A 20,233-nucleotide genomic window follows, 5' to 3' on the forward strand; every position below is an offset into this window, starting at 1 on the left:
GTATGCATGGGGTGTTCAGTGTTGTAAATGGAAATGGTGAAGAGCTTGTAGATTTATGTGCTGAAAAAGGACTGATGATTGGGAATACCTGGTTTAAAAAGCGAGATATACATAAGTATACTTATGTAAGTAGGAGAGATGGCCAGAGAGCGTTATTGGATTACGTGTTAATTGACAGGCGTGCGAAAGAGAGACTTTTGGATGTTAATGTGCTGAGAGGTGTAACTGGAGGGATGTCTGATCATTATCTTGTGGAGGCTAAGGTGAAGATTAGTATGGGTTTTCAGAAAAGAGGAGTGAATGTTGGGGTGAAGAAGGTGGTGAGAGTAAGTGAGCTTGGGAAGGAGACCTGTGTGGGGAAGTACCAGGAGAGACTGTGTACAGAATGGAAAAAGGTGAGAACAATGGAAGTAAGGGGAGTGGGGGAGGAATGGGATGTATTTAGGGAATCAGTGATGGATTGCGCAAAAGATGCTTGTGGCATGAGAAGAGTGGGAGGTGGGCTGTTTAGAAAGGGTAGTGAGTGGTGGGATGAAGAAGTAAGAGTATTAGTGAAAGAGAAGAGAGAGGCATTTGGACGATTTTTGCAGGGAAAAAATGCAATTGAGTGGGAGAAGTATAAAAGAAAGAGACAGGAGGTTAAGAGAAAGGTGCAAGAGGTGAGAAAAAGGGCAAATGAGAGTTGGGGTGAGAGACTATCAGTAAATTTTAGGGAGAATAAAAAGATGTTCTGGAAGGAGGTAAATAGGGTGCGTAAGACAAGGGAGCAAATTGGAACTTCAGTGAAGGGCGTAAATGGGGAGGTGATAACAAGTAGCGGTGATGTGAGAAGGAGATGGAATGAGTATTTTGAAGGTTTGTTGAATGTGTCTGATGACAGAGTGGCAGATATAGGGTGTTTTGGTCGAGGTGGTGTGCAAAGTGAGAGGGTTAGGGAAAATGATTTGGTAAACAGAGAAGAGGTAGTAAAAGCTTTGCGGAAGATGAAAGCCGGCAAGGCAGCAGGTTTGGATGGTATTGCAGTGGAATTTATTAAGAAAGGGGGTGACTGTATTGTTGACTGGTTGGTAAGGTTATTTAATGTATGTATGACTCATGGTGAGGTGCCTGAGGATTGGCGGAATGCGTGCATAGTGCCATTGTACAAAGGCAAAGGGGATAAGAGTGAGTGCTCAAATTACAGAGGTATAAGTTTGTTGAGTATTCCTGGTAAATTATATGGGAGGGTATTGATTGAGAGGGTGAAGGCATGTACAGAGCATCAGATTGGGGAAGAGCAGTGTGGTTTCAGAAGTGGTAGAGGATGTGTGGATCAGGTGTTTGCTTTGAAGAATGTATGTGAGAAATACTTAGAAAAGCAAATGGATTTGTATGTAGCATTTATGGATCTGGAGAAGGCATATGATAGAGTTGATAGAGATGCTCTGTGGAAGGTATTAAGAATATATGGTGTGGGAGGCAAGTTGTTAGAAGCAGTGAAAAGTTTTTATCGAGGATGTAAGGCATGTGTACGTGTAGGAAGAGAGGAAAGTGATTGGTTCTCAGTGAATGTAGGTTTGCGGCAGGGGTGTGTGATGTCTCCGTGGTTGTTTAATTTGTTTATGGATGGGGTTGTAAGGGAGGTAAATGCAAGAGTCCTGGAAAGAGGGGCAAGTATGAAGTCTGTTGGGGATGAGAGAGCTTGGGAAGTGAGTCAGTTGTTGTTCGCTGATGATACAGCGCTGGTGGCTGATTCATGTGAGAAACTGCAGAAGCTGGTGACTGAGTTTGGTAAAGTGTGTGGAAGAAGAAAGTTGAGAGTAAATGTGAATAAGAGCAAGGTTATTAGGTACAGTAGGGGTGAGGGTCAAGTCAATTGGGAGGTGAGTTTGAATGGAGAAAAACTGGAGGAAGTGAAGTGTTTTAGATATCTGGGAGTGGATCTGTCAGCGGATGGAACCATGGAAGCGGAAGTGGATCATAGGGTGGGGGAGGGGGCGAAAATTTTGGGAGCCTTGAAAAATGTGTGGAAGTCGAGAACATTATCTCGGAAAGCAAAAATGGGTATGTTTGAGGGAATAGTGGTTCCAACAATGTTGTATGGTTGCGAGGCGTGGGCTATGGATAGAGATGTGCGCAGGAGGATGGATGTGCTGGAAATGAGATGTTTGAGGACAATGTGTGGTGTGAGGTGGTTTGATCGAGTAAGTAACGTAAGGGTAAGAGAGATGTGTGGAAATAAAAAGAGCGTGGTTGAGAGAGCAGAAGAGGGTGTTTTGAAATGGTTTGGGCACATGGAGAGAATGAGTGAGGAGAGATTGACCAAGAGGATATATGTGTCGGAGGTGGAGGGAACGAGGAGAAGAGGGAGACCAAATTGGAGGTGGAAAGATGGAGTGAAAAAGATTTTGTGTGATCGGGGCCTGAACATGCAGGAGGGTGAAAGGAGGGCAAGAAATAGAGTGAATTGGAGTCATGTGGTATACAGGGGTTGACGTGCTGTCAGTGGATTGAAGCAAGGCATGTGAAGCGTCTGGGGTAAACCATGGAAAGCTGTGTAGGTATGTATATTTGCGTGTGTGGACGTGTGTATGTACATGTGTATGGGGGGGGGGGTTGGGCCATTTCTTTCGTCTGTTTCCTTGCGCTACCTCGCAAACGCGGGAGACAGCGACAAAGTATAAAAAAAAAAAAAAAAAATATGAAACAGAAAGAGTCAAACGGGGATTGCTCATCCTCCTCGAAGGCTCAGATTGGGGTGTCGAAATGTGTGTGGATGTAACCAAGATGAGAAGAAAGGAGAGATCGGTAGTATGTTTGAGGAAAGAAACTTCGATGTTCTGGCTCTTAGTGAAATATTGTGACATCATTGTATAGTGCCATGGCATGAAAGCAAGAGGGACAAATGTGAATACTTGGATTACAAACATATGTCTGCTTAACTTGTCTGGCAAGGGAATTGCAGGAGTGCTGACTGAGAGACTGGGGGCATACACAGAAGGAAGAGAAATGTGGCCTCAGGAGCAGTAGAGGATGTGTGGACCACTTGTGTACTTTGTAATATTCATGTGAGAAATACATGGGGAAAGAAGGGGTTTTGTATGTAACATTCATGGACTTGGAAAATGTGTATGATAGGGTTGACAGAGATGCCTTTTGGAAAGGGCTAAGAAAAGCTACTAGAGGCGCTGAAGAATTTACATCAGGGGAGTGACGCTTTTATGCAAGTAAGGGGAAGGAAGATGGAAGGATCTTAGTGAAGGTGTATCTGCATTATAGGTGTTGGGTATCACTATGGTTGTTTACTTTGTTTATGCACTGCATGGTGTAAGCAAGTGAGTATGAGGCTGTTGGAGAAAGTGGTGGATCCACAGTATGCTGGGGATGGGGGAGCTATGGAGATAAATCAGTTGCCATGTAAGGATGACACATCTCCACTGGCAGACTCTGGAGAGAACCTCCAGAAGCTGGTGTCAAGATCTAGGAGAGTATGTGAAAGGAGGAAGTTCAGAATTAATGGGAATGAAAATAGGACTGTGAGGTTTCGCATGATGACAAGACAGGATGATTTGAGTATGAGTTTGATGAGAGAGAACCTACAGGAAGTGGAGTGTGTTAGGTACCTTGGGGTGGACACGACAATGGAAGGAAGCATGGGTGTTGAAGTGGGTTGTAGGATTATTGATGGGGCAAAGATGTGTGCATTGAAGAGTGTATGGAAGGACAGGCGGTTGTCTGATAGCGCTGATATGTTTATTATTGATAGTATAATAGTGATGACATTATTGCATGAATGCGAGTTATGGGCCGTAGATGCAAAAGAATATAAGAGGATGGATATATTGGAAATTAAATGTATTCATGTTTTGTTAAAAGGGTTGATTGTGTAGGGAATAACATTGGAAAAGGGAGGTTTGGTAGTAAGCACAGCCTGATTTAGAGAAATAACCAGGTTTGTTGAAATTGTTTGGACATAAGGAGAGGATGAATGAATAAGGACTGGTAAAGAGACTCTGCATGGCAGAAGTTGGGAAGGGGAAGATTGATAAGTGAAAAGAAGAGTGGAATGAAAGACGCATATAGATGACAGAGCTTGAACATTCAGGAGAGTGAGAGGCATTCATGGGATAAAGGAAATCAATACATTGTATTATATGGCTAAGGAGGGATGCTGTCTATGACTTGAACCAAGGCATGATATGGCCACGGGAAACTATGGAATTGGTCTGTGAGGCTTAGCCATTGATAATGAGTTGTAGTTTTGGCCCATTAAGCATGACATTTGGAGAGGCTTGTGAGCAAATGAGGCTATTTTTACATAAGTTCTTGGTTCTATCTTGCTTTGGGAAGTAGCAAATAAGTATGGAAAAAAAGAAGACTTAGAAATGTAAATATAACTCATATTAATGAATTTACAATTTTTGTTTGCAGCAGTTTTTTTCTTCTTGTTTTAGAAATTTTGCTGTAGTTCATATAAATTAAGAAAATTTTTTTTTGATAACATACAGCAGAGTAAACTGATAGAGCATTCCTGAGTGACTCAGCTCCTGCTGCGCCTTGCTAAGGTGGATAAGGCAAACTTAGGAAAAGAATGAAGTAATTACCATTTTAAGAAAATAGTACTTGACACAATTGATCAGCATATAGGTGAATTTGTATTTGAGCCTTATGAAACTGCATCAAAATTTTTTATTTAAGTTGTCTTGTAACATCTGCATTTCAGCCTCCAGGTCTTTTGGCATTTCTTGAAAGTAAGGAGACAGTCCCTCTTGACGATATAGACCGCTTGAACACCCGTGACAATTTGAAAATGGCAGAAGATGAGGAAAGGAATAAACGGAATCAAGTGTTAGAGACTCTAGACAGAGCATACAAGAGCTCAGTAAAGAAAGTAGAACATTTAGTAGAAAGGCACATGGATGTAAGTTGAGAATATATTTTATGATATCTTAGGGATCAAATTGCATAGAATGCACAGATGTGTAAAACCCATCGGTATTTGATATGTTTTCTTATTAGTCTCTAAGCTTTTTTTCAGTTCTTTCATCACTACATGTTCTTTTCACATGTATAGTTATCCGTCTTGGCACTCAGTATATTCCTATTTGCTATCCTCTCACCTGTCTTAGGCTCCCCTCCCACTCTCTGCTAGAGTATGTCCATAAAGTGTGTGATTTTTTAATTATATACTAGGATATGGTGACTCTACAGAGGGGTCCAAAAATCTCAATAAGTTTTTCTGAAAAATTCATATAAAATTTCTTTGCAGGTCTTGATCAGTGATGGATGTACAATTAGAAAATTAGAAAATAGTTTAAAAGAAGATTTTTACAAACTGGGACTACAAAAATGTAATTTCATGGGTTGGTCATTGAATTTACAAAAAAAAAAGAGTTTGAGCAGTCAGGGCCTGAACATGCTGAAGTGTGAAACACATTCACAGAATAGAATGAATTGGAACGATGTAGTATACTGGGGTCAGCATGGATTGAGCCATGCAAATGAAATGTCCGGAGTGAACCATGGAAAGGTCTCTAGGGCATGGATGTGTTTAGGGAGTTATGGTTTTGATGCATTATACATTACAGCTTGAGCATAGATTTGAGCAGATGTGGCCTTTCTTCATCTGTTTCCTGACACTACCTCGCTGATGCAGGGGGCAGTGGTCAGGTGTGGGGAAAGAAAAGAATTTATATGTATCATATGTTTCTTTTCTTTCATGCATTTTTGATGTTTCCTGTGGGGCAGGGTGGTGTTTGGAATGGTTGAGAGTGAACAAGGATGAAAATGTACCTCTGTATGTATATGTATGTTTACACATGTGGTTTCAGAAGTGTTAGAGGATGTATGGGATCAGGTCTTTGCTTTGAAGAATGTGTGTGAGAAATACTTAGAGGAATGTATGGATTTGTTTGTAGCATTTATGGATCTGAAGAAGAAATATGATAGGGTTAATAGAGATGCTTTCTGGAAGGTCTTAAGAATATGTGGTGTGGGAGGTAAGTTGCTAGAAGCAGTGAAAAGTTTTTACCAAGAATGTAAGGCATTTGTATGAGTAGGAAGAGAGGAGAGGGATTGGTTCTGAGTGAATGTCAGTCTGCAGTAGGGGTGTGTCTTGTTCCCATGGTTGTTTAATATGTTTATGGATGGGGTGGTTAGAGAGGCATATGCCAGAGTTGTGGAGAGAGGGGCGAGTATGCAGTCTGTTGGGGATGAGAGGGCTTGGGAAGTGAGTCACTTGTTGTTCGTTGATGATACAGCTCTGGTGGCTGATTTGAGTGTGAAATTACAGAAGTTGGTGACTGAGTTTGGAAAAATATGTGAAAGGAGAAAGTTGAGAGTGAATTTGAATGAGTAAAAGTTGTTAGGTTGTTAGGGTTGGGGGACAAGTTAGTTAGGATGTGATTTTGATTGGAGAAAAACTGGAGGAAGTGAAGTGTTTTAGATATCTGGGAGTGGACTTAGCAGCGAATGGAACTATGGAAGTGGAAGTAAGTCACAGGGTGGGGTAGGGGTGAAGGTTCTGGGAGCAGTGAAGAATGTGTGGAAGGAGAGAACGTTATCTCGGAGAGAAGAAATGGGTATGTTTGAAGGAATAGTAGTTCCAACAATATTCTATGGTTGGGAGGCATGGGCTACAGATAGAATTATACAGATGAGGTTGGATGTGTTGGAAATGAAATGTTTGAGGACAATGTGTGGTGTGAGGTGGTTTAATTGAGTAAGTAATGAAAAGGTAAGAGAGATGTGTGGAAATTAAAAGAGTGTCGTTGAGAGAGCAGAAGAGGGTGTGTTGAAATGGTTTGGACATATGGGGAGAATGAATGAGGGAAGACTGACAAAGGTGTCAAAGGTGGAGGGAACAAGGAGAAGCGGCAGACCTAGTTGGAGGTGGAAGGATGGAGTGAAAAAGATTTTAAGTGATCAGGGCCTAAACATACAAGAGGGTGAAAGGCGTCCAAGGTATAGAGTGAATTGGAACAATGTGGTATATTGGGGTCAACCTGCTGTCAGTGGACGGAACCAGGGCATGTGAAGCATCTGGGGTAGAGCATGGAAAAAACCATGGAAAGGTATTTGGGACCTGAATGTGGATAAGGAGCTGTGGTTTCGGTGCATTACACATGACAGTTATAGAACGAATGTGGCCTTTTTTGTCTGTTTTCTTGGTGCTACCTCACTGAAGCAGAGGGTAGTGATGCTGTTTCCTGTGGGATGGGTTATCACCAGGAATGGATTAAGGCAAGCAAGTATAGATGTGTACATGTGTATATGGCTGTGTATGTGTATGTTGATATGTATATGTATGTATATGTGCATGTGTGGGCATTTGTGTACATATGTGTGTATGTGAGTAAATGGGCCATTCTCTCTTCATCTGTTTCCTGGCACTGCCTCGCGCACATTTCGGGGGAGGAGGTTGTTATTTCATGTGTGGCGGGGTGGCGATGGGAATGAATAAGGGCAGACAGTATGAATTATGTACATGTGTGTATATGTATATGTCTGTGTGTGTATATATCTGTATACGTTGAGATGTATAGGTATGTATATTTGCGTGTGTGGACGTGTATGTATATGCATGTGTAAGTGGGTTGGTTGGGCCACTTCTTTCGTCTGTTTCCTTGCGCTATCTCGCTAATGCGGGAGACAGCGACAAAGCAAAATAAATAAATAAATGAACAAATATATATATTCTATTTTATTATACTTCATCGCTGTCTCCCATTTCAGCGAGGTAGCGTAAGTAAACAGACGAAAGAATGGCCCAACCCACCCACATACACATGTATATACATGCATGTCCACACACGCACATATACATACCTATACTTTTCAACGTATACATATATATATACACACACAGACATATACATATATACACATGTACATAATTCATACTGCCTGTCCGTATTCATTCCCGTCACCACCCCACCACACATGAAATGACAACCCCCTCCCACCACATGTGCATGGGGTAGAGCTAAGAAAAGACAACTAAGGCCACATTCGTTCACACTCAGTCTCTAGCTGTCATGTAATAATGCACCGAAACCACAGATCCCTTTCCACATCCAGGCCCCACAAAACTTTCCATGGTTTACCCCAGACGCTTCACACGCCCTGGTTCAATCCATTGACAGCACATCGACCCTGGTATACCACAGCGTTCCAATTCACTCTATTCCTTGCATGCCTTTCACCCTCCTGCATGTTTAGGCCCGGATCACTCAAAATCTTTTTCACCCCATATTTCCACCTCCAATTTGGTTTCCCACTTCTCCTCGTTCCCTCCACCTCTGACACATATCTCCTCTTTGTCAATCTTTCCTCACTCATTCTTTCCATGTGACCAAACCATTTCAAAACACCCTCTTCTGCTCTCTCAACCACACTCTTTTTATTACCACATATCTCTCTTACCCTTTCATTACTTACTCGATCAAACCACCTCACACCACATATTATCCTCAAGCATCTCATTTCCAGCACATCCACCCTCCTGCGCACAACTCTTATCTATAGCCCACACCTTGCAACCAAATAACATTGTTGGAACCACTATTCCTTCAAACATACCCATTTTTGCTTTCCAAGATAATGTTCTCCACTTCCACACATTTTTCAATGCTCCCAGAACTTTCGCCCCCTCCCACACCCTATGACTTACTTCCGCTTCCATGGTTCCATCTGCTGCCAAATCCACTCCCAGATATTTAAAACACTTCACTTCCTCCAGTTTTTCTCCATTCAAACTTACCTCCCAGTTGACTTGTCCCTCAACCCTACTGTGCCTAATAACGTTGCTCTTATTCACATTTACTCTCAGCTTTCTTTTTTCACACACTTTACGAAACTCATTCACCAGCTTCTGCAGTTTCTCACCCAAATCAGCCACAAGCGCTGTATCATCAGCAAACAACAACTGACTCACTTCCCAAGCTCTCTCATCCACAACAGACTGCATACTTGCCCCTCTTTCCAAAACTCTTGCATTCACCTTCCTAACAATCCCATCCATAAACAAGTTAAACAACCATGGAGACATCACGCACCCCTGCCGCAAACCAACATTTACTGAGAACCATTCACTTTTCTCTCTTGTTACATGTATACATGCCTTACATCCTCGATAAAAACTTTTCACTGTTTCTAACAACTTGCCTCCCACACCATATATTCTTAATACCTTTCACAGAGCATCTCTGTCAACTCTATCATATGCCTTCTCCAGATCCATAGATGCTACATACAAATCCATTTGCTCTTCTAAGTATTTCTGACAATACATTCTTCAAAGCAAACACCTGATCTACATATCCTCTACCACTTCTGAAACCACACTGCTTTTCCCCAATCTGATGCTCTGTACATGCCTTCACCCTCTCAATCAATACCCTCCCATATAATTTCCTAGGAATACTCAACAAACTTATACCACTGTAATTTGAGCATTCATTTTATCCCCTTTGCCTTTGTACAGTGGCACTATGCAAGCATTTCGCCAATCCTCAGGCACCTCACCATGAGTCATACATACATTAAATAACCTTACCAACCAGTCAACAATACAGTTACCCCCTTTTATAATAAATTCCACTGCAATACCATCCAAACCCGCTGCCTTAACGGCTGTCATCTTCCGCAAAGCTTTTTCTACCTCCTCTCTGTTTACCAAATCATTCTCCCTAACCCTCTCACTTTGCACACCACCTCGACCAAAACACCCTATATTTGCCACTCTATCATCAAACACATTCAACAAACTTTCAAAAGACTCACTCCATCTCCTTCTCACATCAACACTACTTGTTATCACCGCCCCATTAACCCCCTTCACTGAAGTTCCCATTTGTTCCCTTGTCTTATGTACTTTATTTACCTCCTTCCAAAACATCTTTTTATTATCCCTAAAATTTAATGGTACTCTTTCACCCCAACTCTCATTTGCCCTCTTTTTCACCTCTTGCACCTTTCTCTTGACCTCCTGCTTCTTTCTTTTATACATCTCCCGGTTATTTGCATTATTTCCCCCACAAAAATCGTCCAAATGCCTCTCTCTTCTCTTTCACTAATAATCTTACTTCTTCATCCCACCACTCACTACCCTTCTAATCTGCCCATCTCCCATGCTTCTCATGCTACAAGTATCTTTTGCGCAAGCCATCACTGCTTCCCGAAATACATCCCATTCCTCCCCCATTCCCCTTACGTCCTTTGTTCTCACCTTTTTCCATTCTGTACTCAGTCTCTCCTGGTACTTCCTCACACAAGTCTCCTTCCCAAGGTCACTTACTCTCACCACTCTTTTCACCCCAACGTTCTCTCTTCTTTTCTGAAAAGCTCTACAAATATATGTGGTGTGAGGTGGTTTGATCGAGTAAGTAATGAAAGGGTAAGAGAGATGTGTGGTAATAAAAAGAGTGTGGTTGAGAGAGCAGAAGAGGGTGTTTTGAAATGGTTTGGCCACATGGAGAGAATGAGTGAAGAAAGATTGACAAAGAGGATATATGTGTCAGAGGTGGAGTTAATGAGACATGGGAGACCAAATTGGAGGTGGAAAGATGGAGTGAAAAAGATTTTGAGTGATCGGGGCCTGAACATGCAGGAGGGTGAAAGGCGTACAAGGAATAGAGTGAATTGGAACGAGGTGGTATACCAGGGTCGACGTGTTGTCAGTGGATTGAACCATGGCGTGTGAAGCATCTGAGTTAAACCATGGAAAGCTCTGTGGGACCTGTATGTGGAAAGGGAGCTGTGGTTTCGGTGCATTATACATGACAGCTAGAGACTGAGTGTGAACGAATGTGGCCGATCCAGTATACCACATCATTCCAATTCACTCTACTATTCCTTGCATGTCTCTCACCCTCCTGTATTTTCAGGCCCCGACTGCTCAAAATCTTTTTCACTCCATCCTTCCACCTCCAATTTCATCTCCCACTTCTTGTTCCCTCCACCTCTGACGCATATATCCTCTTTGTTAATCTTTCCTCACTCATTCTCTCCATGTGACCAAACTATTTCAATACACCCTCTTCTGCTATCTCAACCACACTCTTTTTATTATCACACATCTCTCTCACCCTTTTATTACTTACTCGATCAAACCACCTCACACCACATATTGTCCTCAAACATCTCATTTCCAACACATCCACCCTCCTCCGCACAATCCTGTCCATAGCCCATGCCTCACAACCATATAACATTGTTGGAACCACTATTGCTTCAAACATACCCATTTTTGCTCTCCGAGATAATGTCCTTGCCTTCCACACATTTTTCAAGGCTCCCAGAACCTTCGCCCTCCTCCCCAACCCTGTGACTCACTTTCACTTTCATGGTTCCATCTGCTGTCAAATCCACTTCGAGATATATAAAACACTTCCCATCCTCCAGTTTTTCTCCATTCAAACTCACCTCCCAATTGACTTGTCCCTCAACCCTATTGAACCTAATAACCTTGCTCTTATTCACATTTACTCTCAGCTTTCTTCTTTCACACACTTTATCAAACTCAGTCACCAACTTTTGCAGTTTCTCACCCAAATCAGCCACCAGTGCTGTATCATCAGCGAACAACAACTGACTCACTTCGCAAGCCCTTTCATCTACAACATACTGCATACTTGCCCCTCTTTCCAAAACTCTTGAATTCACCTCCCTAACAACCCCATCCATAAACAGATTAAACAACCACGGAGACATCACGCATCCTTGCCGCAAACCGACATTCACTGGGAACCACTCACTTTCTTCTCTTCCTCCTCGTACACATGCCTTATATCCTCAATAAAAACTTTTCACTGCTTTCAGCAACTCACCTTCTGCACCATTTACTCTTAACACCTTCCACAGAGCATCTCTATCATATCTATCATATCATATGCCTTCTCCTGATCCATAAATGCTATATAGAAATCCATCTGTTTTTCTAAGTATTTCTCACATACATTCTTCAAAGCAAACACCTGATCCACATATCCTCTACCACTTCTGAAACCACACTGCTCTTACTCAATCTGATGCTCTGTACATGCCTTCACCCTCTCAATCAATACCTTCCCATATAATTTCCTAGGAATACTCAACAAACTTATATCCCCTTTGCCTTTGTTCAGTGGCACTATGCATGCATTCTGCCAATCCCCAGGCACTTCACCATGATCGATACATACATTGAATATCCTCACCACCCAGTCAGCAACACAGTTGCTCCCTTTTTTAATAAATTCCACAGCCATACCATCGAAACCCACTGCCTTGTCAGCTTTCATTTTCCACAAAGCTTTCACTACCTCTTCTCTGTTTACCAAATCATTCTCCCTGACCCTCCCACTTCGCACACCACCTCAACCAAAACACCCTATATCTGCCACTTTATCATCAAACACATTCAACAAACCTTCAAAATACTCACTCTATCTCCCTCTCACTTCACTACTACTTGTTATTACCTCCCCATTTGCCCCTTCACCGATGTTCTCATTTATTCTCTTGTCTAACGCTCTTTTTTACTTCCTTCCAAAACATCTTTTTTTTTATTATTATTATTATACTTTGTTGCAGTCTCCTGCGTTAGTGAAGTAGCGCAAGGAAACAGACGAAAGAAGGGCCCAACCCACCCACATACACATGTATATACATACACGTCCACACACGCACATATACATACCTTTACATCTCAACGTATACATATATATACACACACAGACATATACATATATACACATGTACATAATTCATACTGTCTGCCCTTATTCTTTCCTGTTGACACCCCGTCACACATGAAATGACAACCCCCTCCCCCTGCATGTGCGCAAGGTAGCACTAGGAAAAGACAGCAAGGGCCACATTCTTTCACACTCAGTCTCTAGCTGTCATGTATAATGCACCAAAACCACAGCTCCCTTTCCACATTCAGGTCCCCCAGAACTTTCCATGGTTTACCCCAGATGCTTCACATGCCCTGGTTCAATCCATTGACAGCACATCAACCCCGGTATACCACATCGTTCCAATTCACTCTATTCCTTGCACCCTTTTCACCCTCCTGCATGTTCAGGCCTCAAAATCCTTTTCACTCCATCTTCCCACCTCCAATTTTGTCTCCCACTTTTCGTTCCCTCCACCTCTGACACATATATTCTCTTTGTCAATCTTTTCTGACTCATTCTCTCCATGTGACCAAACCATTTCAAAACACCCTCTTCTGCTCTTTCAACCACACTCTTTTTATTACCACACATCTCTCCTACCCTTTCATTACTTACTCGATCAAACCACCTCACACCACATATTTTCCTCAAACATCTCATTTCCAACATATCCACCTTCCTCCACACAACTCTATCTATCTTTGTCAATCTTTTCTGACTCATTCTCTCCATGTGACCAAACCATTTCAAAACACCCTCTTCTGCTCTTTCAACCACACTCTTTTTATTACCACACATCTCTCTCACCCTTTCATTACTTACTCGATCAAACCACCTCACACCACATATTTTCCTCAAGCATCTCATTTCCAACATATCCACCTTCCTCCACACAACTCTATCTATACCCACGCCTCACAACCATATAACATTGTCGGAACCACTATTCCTTCAAACATACCCATTTTTGCTTTCCAAGTAACGTTCTCGACTTCCACACATTTTTCAATGCTCCCAGAACTTTCGCCCCCTCCCCCACTCTATGACTCTCTTCTGCATCCATGATTCTATCCACTGCCAAATCCACTCCCAGATATCTAAAACACTTCACTTCCTCCATTTTTTCTCCATTCAAACTTACCTCTCAATTGACTTGTCTCTCAACCTTACTGTACCTAATAACCTTGCTCTTATTCACATTTACTCTCAACTTTCTTCTTAGACACAAACTGACTCAATTCCCAAGCTCTTTCATCCACAACAGACTGCATACTTGCCCCTCTCTCCAAAACTCTTGCATTCACCTCCCTAACAACCCCATCTTTTTATTCTCACTAGATTTTAATGATACTCTCTCTCCCCATCTCTCTTTTGCCCTCTTTTTCACCTCTTGCACCTTTCTCTTGACCTGTTGTCTCATTTTTTCATACATCTCCCAGTCATTTGCACTATTCCCCTGCAAAAATCATCCAAATGCCTCTCTCTTCTCTTTCAGTAACAATCGTACTTCTTCATCCCACCACTCACTACTCTTTCAAATCTTCTTACCTCCCACCTTTCTCATGCCACAAGCATCTTTATTGCAGGCCATCACTGATTCCTTAGATACATCCCATTCCTCCCCCACTTCCCCTTATATCCTTTGCTCTCACCTTTTTCCATTCTGCTCTCAGTCTCTCCTGGTACTTCCTCACACAAGTCTCCTTCCAAAGCTCACTTACTCTCATCACTCTCCTCTTCACCCCAACATTCTCTCTTCTGAAAAACTCATCAAACTTATGCCTCTGTAATTTAAACACTCACCTTTTTCTCCTTTGACTTTGTACAATGGCTCTGTGCATACTTTCTGCCAATCCTCAGGCACCTCACCATGATCCATACATACATCGAATATCCGTATCATATTTTATTTTATTTATTTTGCTTTGTCGCTGTCTTCCGCGTTTGCGAGGTAGCGCAAGGAAACAGACGAAAGAAATGGCACAACCCACCCCCATACACAATGTACACACACACACACACGCCCACACACACAAATATACATACCTATACATCTCAATGTACACATATATATACACACACAGACACATACATATATACCCATGCACACAATTCACACTGCCTGCCCCTATTCATTCCCATCGCCACCTCGTCACACATGGAATACCATCCCCTTCCCCCCTCATGTGTGTGAGGTAGCACTAGGAAAAGACAACAAAATCCCAATTCGTTCACACTCAGTCTCCAGCTGTCACGCAATAATGCCCGAACCCACAGCTCCCTTTCCACATCCAGGCCCCACACAACTTTCCATGGTTTACCCCAGACGCTTCATATGCCCTGATTCAATCCACTGACAGCACGTCAACCCCGGTATACCACATCGATCCAATTCACTCTATTCCTTGCCCGCTTTTCACCCTCCTGCATGTTCAGGCCCCGATCACTCAAAATCTTTTTCACTCCATCTTTCCACCTCCAATTTGGTCTCCCACTTCTCCTCGTTCCCTCCACCTCCGACACATATATCCTCTTGGTCAATCTTTCCTCACTCATTCTCTCATATATATGTACATATATATTTTTTTTTTTTTTTTTTTTTTATACTTTGTCGCTGTCTCCCGCGTTTGCGAGGTAGGGCAAGGAAACAGACGAAAGAAATGGCCCAACCCCCCCCCCCATACACATGTATATACATACGTCCACACACGCAAATATACATACCTACACAGCTTTCCATGGTTTACCCCAGACGCTTCACATGCCTTGATTCAATCCACTGACAGCACGTCAGCCCCGGTATACCACATCGCTCCAATTCACTCTGTTCCTTGCCCTCCTTTCACCCTCCTGCATGTTCAGGCCCCGATCACACAAAATCTTTTTCACTCCATCTTTCCACCTCCAATTTGGTCTCCCTCTTCTCCTTGTTCCCTCCACCTCCGACACATATATCCTCTTGGTCAATCTTTCCTCACTCATCCTCTCCATGTGCCCAAACCACTTCAAAACACCCTCTTCTGCTCTCTCAACCACGCTCTTTTTATTTCCACACATCTCTCTTACCCTTACGTTACTCACTCGATCAAACCACCTCACACCACACATTGTCCTCAAACATCTCATTTCCAGCACATCCATCCTCCTGCGCACAACTCTATTCATAGCCCACGCCTCGCATCCATACAACATTGTTGGAACCACTATTCCTTCAAACATACCCATTTTTGCTTTCCGAGATAATGTTCTCGACTTCCACACTTTCTTCAAGGCCCCCAGAATTTTCGCCCCCTCCCCCACCCTATGATCCACTTCCGCTTCCATGGTTCCATCCGCTGCCAGATCCACTCCCAGATATCTAAAACACTTCACTTCCTCCAGTTTTTCTCCATTCAAACTCACCTCCCAATTGAATTGACCCTCAACCCTACTGTACCTAATAACCTTGCTCTTATTCACATTTACTCTTAACTTTCTTCTTCCACACACTTTACCAAACTCAGTCACCAGCTTCTGCAGTTTCACACATGAATCACCCACCAGCGCTGTGTCATCAGCGAACAACAACTGACTCACTTCCCAAGCTCTCTCATCCCCAACAGACTTCATACTTGCCCCTCTTTCCAAAACTCTTGCATTTACCTCCCTAACAACCCCATCCATAAACAAATTAAACAACCATGGAGACATCACACACCCCTGCCGCAAACCTACATTCACTGAGAACCAATCACTTTCCTCTCTTCCTACATGTACATATGCCTTACATCCTCGATAAAAACTTTTCACTGCTTCTAACAACTTTCCTCCCACACCATATATTCTTAATACCTTCCACAGAGCATCTCTATCAACTCTATCATATGCCTTCTCCAGATCCATAACTGCTACATACAAATCCATTTGCTTTTCTAAGTATTTCTCACATACATTCTTCAAAGCAAACACCTGATCCACACATCCTCTACCACTTCTGAAACCACACTGCTCTTCCCCAATCTGATGCTCTGTACATGCCTTCACCCTCTCAATCAATACCCTCCCATATAATTTACCAGGAATACTCAACAAACTTATACCTCTGTAATTTGAGCACTCACTCTTATCCCCTTTGCCTTTGTACAATGGCACTATGCACGCATTCCGCCAATCCTCAGGCACCTCACCATGAGTCATACATACATTAAATAACCTTACCAACCAGTCAACAATACAGTCACCCCCTTTTTTAATAAATTCCACTGCAATACCATCCAAACCTGCTGCCTTGCCGGCTTTCATCTTCCGCAAAGCTTTCACTACTTCTTCTCTGTTTACCAAATCATTTTCCTTAACCCTCTCACTTTGCACACCACCTCGACCAAAACACCCTATATCTGCCACTCTATCATCAAACACATTCAACAAACCTTCGAAATACTCACTCCATCTCCTTCTCACATCACCACTACTTGTTATCACCTCCCCATTTGCGCCCTTCACTGAAGTTCCCATTTGCTCCCTTGTCTTACGCACTTTATTTACCTCCTTCCAGAACATCTTTTTATTCTCCCTAAAATTTAATGATACTCTCTCACCCCAACTCTCATTTGCCTTTTTTTTCACCTCTTGCACCTTTCTCTTGACCTCCTGTCTCTTTCTTTTATACATCTCCCACTCAATTGCATTTTTTCCCTGCAAAAATCGTCCAAATGCCTCTCTCTTCTCTTTCACTAATACTCTTACTTCTTCATCCCACCACTCACTACCCTTTCTAATGAACCCACCTCCCACTCTTCTCATGCCACAAGCATCTTTTGCGCAATCCATCACTGATTCCCTAAATACATCCCATTCCTCCCCCACTCCCCTTACTTCCATTGTTCTCACCTTTTTCCATTCTGTACTCAGTCCCTCCTGGTACTTCCTCACACAGGTCTCCTTCTCAAGCTCACTTACTCTCACCACCCTCTTCACCCCAACATTCACTCTTCTTTTCTGAAAACCCATACAAATCTTCACCTTAGCCTCCACAAGATAATGATCAGACATCCCTCCAGTTGCACCTCTCAGCACATTAACATCCAAAAGTCTCTCTTTCGCACGCCTGTCAATTAACACGTAATCCAATAACGCTCTCTGGCCATCTCTCCTACTTACATAAGTATACTTATGTATATCTCGCTTTTTAAACCAGGTATTCCCAATCATCAGTCCTTTTTCAGCACATAAATCTACAAGCTCTTCACCATTTCCATTTACAACACTGAACACCCCATGTATACCAATTATTCCCTCAACTGCCACATTACTCACCTTTGCATTCAAATCACCCATCACTATAACCCGGTCTCGTGCATCAAAACCACTAACACACTCATTCAGCTGCTCCCAAAACACTTGCCTCTCTTGATCTTTCTTCTCATGCATATATATATGTGTATAAAAAGTAAGGTATCAGTGGGAATTCAGCATTTTGGATCACAAAAGCCATTATTTACAAGCTCATTACTGTCAGATGGGATATATTGGATATGAATCTATCTATCCCTGGGGATAGGAGAGAAAGAATACTTCCCACGTATTCCCTGCATATCGTAGAAGGCGACTAAAAGGGGAGGGAGCAGGGAGCTAGAAATCCTCCCCTCTTGTTTTTTTTTTTTTTTTCTAATTTTCCAAAAGAAGGAACAGAGAAGGGGCCAGGTGAGGATATTCCCTCAAAGGCCCAGTCCTCTGTTCTAAACGCTACCTCGCTAACATGGGAAATGGAGAATAGTTTGAAAGAAAGAAATATATGTGTATGTGCATATACATATACATATGTGTATATGAGTTGATGTGACCTTCTTTCATCTTTTTCCTGGTGCTACCTTGCTAATGTGAAAAAACAGCAACGAAGTATATAAAGAAATGTGCTTCTTATAGAGACAAGATTTGGACATCAGAAATCTTGTAAGATAAAACTGAAATCATAAAATATGTTTTTGGTGACTTAATGCCAGAGATATTTGAAAATATATTTTGTGATGTAACGGACAGTTTTGAGATTTGTCGAGACAGTGATGGTAGTCACATTGATTTAGCTACTTAAGTTGTGAAAGTGCAATTGATTAAATGATTACATTAGTTTTCCTCAATTACTTTTATTCCAACAAAATAGATACTTTTGGTCACTGCTGTCTGGTAACTTACTATCTGGTTATTTACTTGTCTGGCTTTCATAAAACCAGAATTAAAAAAACAAAAAAAGATAAAGATTTTCAAAAACTGTGCTCAGTTATAGCCGGTGATGTTTGCCAAAGCAATCACTTGCAAGTGTTGGTGTTCACTAAGACACATACAGAATGTTGTTTTCGTACTGATATGGAATTGACCACATTTAAAGTTGAAATGAATGATGATATGTTGCACAAAAATTATACAGCCAATCCCTTGCATGAAGTTGAAGGGTAATGTTTAGGTGGTAGTGCCAGAGGAAAAGTAGGCAGTGAAAAGTAACCTCCACTTATGGTGGAGATACACTCTGACTTCTTATATTACAAGAGTGTTCGTATTGTCATACTTTACAAATTAATATTTGGTATCATTACAAATACATAAGGAAGAAAATATGATATTCAGACTTTTTTGGAAACATATCTATTGCATTGAGCTCACAGATGAACACATTTGGGCGATTTTCTCTCGTATACTTTTTCTTCTTCCCTTCTTGTTCTGTCAAAACTGAAATTGGTCATTTGCTTGAGGTCAAATAAATTTCTAAGATGGAATATTCTAAACTGCATTAAGAGTGCTGAATAGACTTAGATGCTCCTGTGCTTCGCTTATAAGCCTAAACTTTATAATCCAATCTACTGTATTGAGATGAGCTTAGGCATTGTTGTTTTCTTACTGATGTAGAATTTAGCACATTTATAGAAGTGAGTAGCTAATACCTTGAGTGAAGCTTTTATTTTTTTTTTTATTATACTTTGTCGCTGTCTCCCGCGTTTGTGAAAATTTAGTTGGTAGTGGCAGAGAGGAAGTGGATGTTTTTTGCTCATACTTTCCTTCCTTCCTCCTGCTCACTTTTGTACCGCTACAATGAATCCTCACAGCTAGCTTCTTTAATTAGTTGTGATTGTTTAAATCTCTTCCCTGAGATTTTCCCTTAAATTTATAGTTGATATTTGTATTTTATATTGTTTCATTATTTTTCACCACAAACTTGATAGAATTGATTTTGGTTAAGAGATGAGGAAGGATCTCCAACAAATAACACTTGAGTTACTGCTGTCATTTAGAAAATACTCACCCAATCTTGTGTAAATATTGGTCCCTTCAGAATTTATTTGGTTGACCTGAATGAAATTAAGTGATATCTCAGACCTCATTACAAAGTACCCTCTCTAGACTTTAACTAGAATTCGTGCCCATTCTTCAACATCACATCTGTCTGTGTCTGCACGCCACCTTTTGCTGATGGAATGCCATGTCAGTTTTTGCACCATTTCATAAAGTGTACACTTGTATATATTATATGTACTTTCATAACTTTTTTGTAATAAGGTACACTGTATATGAATTTACATCTTATAAATGTTGAGAGTAAGTAAAATAATGGGGCGGGGGGT

The 20,233-nt window shown here is 41.7% G+C and overlaps 1 protein-coding gene across 3 annotated transcripts in view; it reads left to right on the forward strand.

The window, feature by feature from the left end:
- Nucleotides 1-20,233, forward strand: part of Rme-8 (receptor mediated endocytosis 8) — a 554,100-nt gene that overhangs the window by 212,019 nt on the left and 321,848 nt on the right. For all 3 annotated transcript variants that reach the window (XM_071666770.1, XM_071666772.1, XM_071666771.1), the window contains exon 13: nucleotides 4,703-4,900. In XM_071666770.1, the coding sequence (XP_071522871.1) occupies nucleotides 4,703-4,900 (198 nt within the window). The remainder of the gene's footprint in view (nucleotides 1-4,702; nucleotides 4,901-20,233) is intronic.

This window comes from Panulirus ornatus, chromosome 11 (assembly GCF_036320965.1).
Source record: "Panulirus ornatus isolate Po-2019 chromosome 11, ASM3632096v1, whole genome shotgun sequence".
In the NCBI taxonomy this organism is placed as follows: Eukaryota; Metazoa; Arthropoda; class Malacostraca; order Decapoda; family Palinuridae; genus Panulirus; species Panulirus ornatus.